General features: G+C 39.2%; 1 gene segment (V, D, J or C); it reads left to right on the forward strand.

The window, feature by feature from the left end:
- The first annotated feature begins 5066 nt into the window (after positions 1 to 5066).
- On the forward strand, positions 5067 to 5871 carry LOC122444234. The segment is given in 2 exon segments: positions 5067 to 5188; positions 5453 to 5871. Coding segments are annotated over 2 exon segments (465 nt in total).
- The last annotated feature ends 294 nt before the right edge of the window (positions 5872 to 6165 follow it).

Raw genomic sequence — 6165 nt, forward strand, 5'->3', positions numbered from 1 at the left:
GAAGTGGGAGCAAGAGTTAATAATGGGAAAAAATAAACAATCATGGCAAATATTGCTTGGTTATAGTCATTACTTATTATAATATTCCACCCATTCTCTCAATATAACACCTTATGAACTGATTTCCCACTGACAGTGAGAAACATGATAGACCGTGGATGCTTAGGATAATACATGTAATATGCTGTGTAAACTGATAAAATACACCTGAGGAAAATATTGAGCTTGATCTTGTGGGTAGATTCCTCCGCAATTTCAAATTCTGGCTCCCAATCCCCTGCCCCAAGAATTTCTACATTGCCTGCAGCTGGTTGAGCGTTTATGACAGGATTTCTGCATCTCTTCTCTTGGGCAGGAAAGATAGAGGTTAGTCACTGAGATGGCTTCCAATTCTGTTCCACTTTTCAGAAGACAATTTAAATTTGAGTATGTAGAAGGCACTGCTGTCTAGTTTTAGCACCTACTCTGTTTCCTTTGTTTATTTCAGTTGTTCACTGGAAAGAAGTTTATGTAATCAATTTATACTATTGATTTCCCAGAAGTAGATTTAGATTCTGAACAATATTAATTAGTGCTATCTTGCACTGTTAAATTTACCCTGATTATGTTTTATTTTTCTGACAATATTTTGAGCTTACAGAGAACAGAGAATATTGCCTTTATAACTTTTGGAGCTTAGAAATCATGGGCACAAAATCATTGTTTAAACTAATGTGTGCATGTTCAGTGAAACTAACCTGATTAGTGAGCTGTGACACAGGCAAAATAGAACATAAATCTTATTTACTTTAACCAATTCTATTGAGGTATAACTGACATTCCATAAAATGCATCCATTTTGCATCTACAGTTCAATGATTTTTGGTAAATTATTTTAGTTGTAAAATTAGTTCCATAATCATAATCATTACCATGGCCCTTCCATGCGCTCTCTTTTAGTGGTCTCTCAGGGAAGCTGTTCATCTCACCTGATGCCTCACAAAAGCATAAGCTGAGAAAGCGTCTTCATGTTTAGTCTCACTGCTGCCACAATATTAACTCTGATGCATCTGTTTATTACAGTGAGTCACCAAGCCAGCACAGATCCAGTGTGCACGGGGTCTACACAAGGGCATGGATATCAGGAAGCAGGGACATTGGAGGCATTTCAGTCTCAAATTTGTGATAATTTGTTATGATAGAAGGAGGATTCTAACACAGTTCCTAAAAGTAACATTTCTAAATAGCTATAGCCAATCTTTGATTGTTTACATTCACGGGAGAGTGCATTTAAATTGGTCTATGGCCTATGTTGAGTTCAAACTCTCAAGCATGAAAATACACACATTTATTTATCACTCAACAAATGTTTGAATGTTCACTATTCACCAGGTATTCAAGTAGTTTCTGGGAACATGGTTATGAACAATAAACAAATATTTATTTAGTGTATACCACATACCTGGGACTTTAATTATAATATGAAAGACAAAATTTCTTGTTATCATATTCTCCCTTCTAGAACATCACAGTCCAATAGAACTCTCAGAGGAGGTGGAAACATTCTCTACCTGCACTATCTAATAGCCCCTAGCCTAGTAGTGTAAGTGTGGCCTGTAGCCCAGCAGGCTCTCTGGGCAAGATTCTCCAGGCAAGAATACTGGAGTGGGTTGCCATGCCCTTCTCCAGGGATCTTCCTGACCCACGGATCGAACCTGCATCTCTTATGTCTCCTGCATTGGCAGGAAGGTTCTTACCACTAGCACCATCTAGGAAGCTGTGAAATGTGGCTAGTATGACTGAAAAACTAAAATTTAATTCTATTTAATTTTCAGTTCAGTTCAGTTCACTCACTCAGTCATGTCTGACACTATGTGACCCCATGGACTGCAGCACGCCAGGCCTCCCTGTCCATCACCAACTCCCAAAGTTTACTCAAACTCATGTCCTTCGAGTTGGTGATGCCATCCAACCATCTCATCCTCTGTCGGCCACTTCTCCTCCCAACTTCAATCTTTTCCAGGATCAGGGTCTTTTCAAATAAGTCAGTTCTTCGCATCAGGTGGCTAAAATATTGGAGTTTCAGCTTCAGCATCAGTCCTTCCAATGAATATTCAGGACTGATTTCCTTTAGGATGGACTGGTTGGATCTCCTTGCAGTCCAAGCGATGCTCAAGAGTCTTCTTCAACACCACAGTTCAAAAGCATCAGTTCTTCAGCACTCAGCTTTCTTTATAGTCCAACTCTCACATCCATACATGACTTCTGGAAAAAACAAAGCTTTGTCTAGATAGACCTTTGTTGGCAAAGTAATGTCTCTGCTTTTTAATATGTTGTCTAGGTTGATGATACTTTTCTTCCAAGGAGCAGGTGTATTTTAATTTCATGACTGCAGTCACCTTCTGAAGTGATTTTGGAGCCCCCAAAAATAAAGTCTGCCACTGTTTCCATTGTTTCCCCATCTATTTGCCATGAAGTGATGGGACTGGATGCCATGATCTTAGTTTTCTGAATGTTGAACTTTAAGCCAACATTTTCATTCTCCTCTTTCATTTTCATCAAGAGGCTCTTTAGTTCTTCTTCACTTTCTACCATAAAGTTGGTGTCATCTGGGTATCTGAGGTTATTGATGTTTCTCCCAGCAATCTTGATTCCAGCTTGTGCTTCATCCAACCCAGTGTTTCTCATAATGTACTCTGCATATAAGTTAAATAAGCAGAGTGACAGTAAACAGCCTTGACATACTCCTTTCCCAATTTGGAACTAGTCTCTTGTTCCGTGTTGAGTTCTAACTGCTGCTTCCTGACCTGCATACAGATTTCTCAAGAGGCAGGTCACATGTTCTGGTATTCCCATCTCTTGAAGGATTTTCCACAGTTTGTTGTGATCCATACACTCAAAGGCTTTGGCATAGTCAATAAAGCAAAAATAGATGTTTTTCTGGAATGCTCTTGCTTTTTCAATGATCCAGAGGATGTTGACAATTTGAGCTCTGGTTCCTCTGCCTTTTCTAAATCCAGCTTGAATATCTGGAAGTTCATGGTTCACATACTGTTGAAGCCTGGCTTGGAGAATTTTGAGCTTTACTTTACTAGCATGTCAGATGAATGAAATTGTGTGGTAGTTTTAACATTCTTTGGTATTGCCTTTCTTTGGAATTGGAGTGAAAACTGATGTTTTCCAGTCTTGTGGCCACTGCTGAGTTTTCCAAGTATGCTGGCATATTGAATGCAGCACTTTCACAGCATCATCTTTTAGGATTTAAAATAGCTCAACTGGATTTCCATCACCTCCACTAGCTTTGTTTGTAGTGATGCTTCCTAAGGCCCACTTGACTTCACATTCCAGGACGTCTGGCTCTAGGTGAATGATCACACCATCATGATTATCTGGGTCGTGAAGATCTTTTTTGTATAGTTCTTCTGTGTATTCTTGCCACCTCTTCTTAATATCTTCTGCTTCTGTTAGGTCCATACAATTTCTGTCCTTTATTGTGCCCATCTTTGCATGAAATGTTCCCTTGGTATCTCTAATTTTCTTGAAGAGGTATCTAGTCTTTCCCATTCTACTGTTTTCCTCTATTTCTTTGCATTGATCACTGAGGAAGGCTTTCTTATCTTTCCTTGCTATTCTTTGGAACTCTGCATTCAAAGGGGTATATCTTTCCTTTTCTCCTTTGCCTTTCACTTCTCTCCTTTTCAGCTATTTTTAAGGCCTCCTCAGACAACCATTTTGCCTTTTTGCATTTCTTTTTCTTGGGGATGGTCTTGATCCCTGCCTCCTGTACAGTGTCATGAACCTCCATCCGTAGTTCTTCAGGTACTCTGTCTATCAGAGTTAATCCCTTGAGTCTATTTCTCACTTCCACTGTTTAATCTTAATTTACTTTAAATTAAGCAGCTTGTAGCCAACATATAGGACAGCTTAGTTCTTGATGATGATACAGTACATGCCCTCTAGGCACATGGAGCCAGCCCCCACAGTTAACAAACCATTATAATACAAGCTAATAGTGCTAAGTGAGAATTTCTGAAATTCTGTAAAGCCATAGGATGGTATTCTATTCAACTGCTTAGTTTTAAGAAATTCTCGTTAGAGTAGTTCATGTCTGATAGATAGATAAGACTGTTTTTGAATTATATTGATTTATTAAAATCCCTGGTATGTGGTAAAGTAACACAGTGAGACAGCCATAAGTTTTAAACTGGATAATTTACAGCCAGAGCATTATATATGACAGCAGATAAAAATATACATTTTATCTTCCATTTTGACATCATAGGTTGTCTAACAATGAATTATGGATCTTTTCCACATTTATTAAAATGACCTAATATATTCCATCAGTACATACAGAAAAACACACTACATGATTCTGATAAAATTGGAAATGGCAAGTGAAACTTTATTTCATTCTGATGCCCTGGGTTTTAAAGAATCACAGAATCCATTCCTGAAGGGCAAAATATACCTCCCCAAACACTATCATGTGGCTCAGCTGGTAAAGAATCCACCTGCAATGTGGGAGGTCTATGTTCGATCCCTGGGTTGGGAAGATCCCCTGCAGAAGGGAAAGGCTACCCACTCCAGTATTCTGGTCTGGAGAATTCCATGGACTGTATAGTCTATTGGGTTGCAAAGAGTCGGACACGACTGGGCGAATTTCACTTTCTCTTCCAACTTTTAAACACTATCAGCATGAGTAAACTTTTTCCAAGCCTTGACAAGTATTTACCACATGAGTTAGAAAAAATATTGAAAAAAAAATAGATACATGTATATGTACAACTGAATCACTTTGCTGTAAACCTGAAACTAGCCCAACATTGTTAATCAACTATACTCTAAGATAAAATAAATGTTTAAAATATATCTGCAATAAAAAGAGAAGGAAAAACTTTGTAAGAAATTAGTTATAAAATCAGCAGTATTTGATCCAACCACATGGGGGCAGCATCTATAAACCCGCCTCTCTTGAAAATAACCTGAGTAAAACAGTGGTAAGCCTGATTGGCTGCCTCAAACTGCGGTCACTCCTTTCACCTTTCTTTCCAAAGAGCAGTGCAGACCGTGTTTCTGTGGGTCTGGAAGAAGCTTGTACAAAGAAAACCCTTTAGGAGCAGGTAGATTCAGCAACTCTTCCTGACGAGGAAGGAGAGGGAGATGCTGCTCATAGCACCAATGTTAATCTTATGGATGCAAATACCACGTGAGTTTGGGGTTTCCCTGATTGCTCCCAGAAAATTCAGCACAGTGGAATCTTATCTGCAGACAACTGGAGGAGTGGGATTTTCTGATTGAGAGCAAAGCTGTGAAAAAGCACAGAAATAATAAAGTAGGAAGATAGAGGGAGTTGAGGAGGGAGACTTGAAACAAAGGAGAAAAATACACAAGAATGAGAGAGACAGGGTAGTTTACGGATTAGACATCTAACCAGATTTTCTCTGATGCTTCCTTCTGTTTCTCTGAACAGAAATGAATGGACAACAGATAAAGCATTTTCCTGAATTCTTGCTTCTACAAGAAGGAGAGAACTTCACTACATACTGCAATTTCACGAGCAACTTTTACAACTTACAGTGGTATAAGCAGAGGCCTGGGGGCAGTCCTGTCCTCTGGATGATATTAGCTAAGGGTGGAGAAGTAAAGACGCAGCAGAGACTGATAGTTCGGTTTGGAGAATCCAGACAGCACAGTTCCCTGCCCCTCACGGCCGCCCAGCCCTCAGACGTAGGAACCTACTTCTGTGCGGGGCACAGTGCTCTGGAGGCACCTGCTGTCTGTCCCCAAACCTCACTGTGGGCTCCGGGGGCCGCCCCTCCTCAACTCCCCTCAGAGCAGGGGCCAGAGAAAGCTGAAGTCATGATGTCAACGAAGAAACTGAATTTTTAATTAAAAAAGTCCCTGGACTCAGATAGTGTTGCTGAAGAATTCTGTCAAACACTGAAGAGGAATTAGCATGAATTATACACAAATTCTTCCAGAAAATAAAAGAAAATAATTTCTCACTCATTTTTTGAAATTGTATTATTTTAGTACCAACATTTTTAAAGTGTCACAAAAAGAAAACTACGGAGAACTATCCTTCATGAATATAGATACTGTTTGGATAAAGAATCTGAAAAAAATGAATATACGTATATTTATAACTGTATCACTATGCTATACACCTGAAATCAACACAAT

The sequence above is a fragment of the Cervus canadensis genome, chromosome 6, assembly GCF_019320065.1.
Source record: "Cervus canadensis isolate Bull #8, Minnesota chromosome 6, ASM1932006v1, whole genome shotgun sequence".
Lineage (NCBI taxonomy): Eukaryota > Metazoa > Chordata > Mammalia > Artiodactyla > Cervidae > Cervus > Cervus canadensis.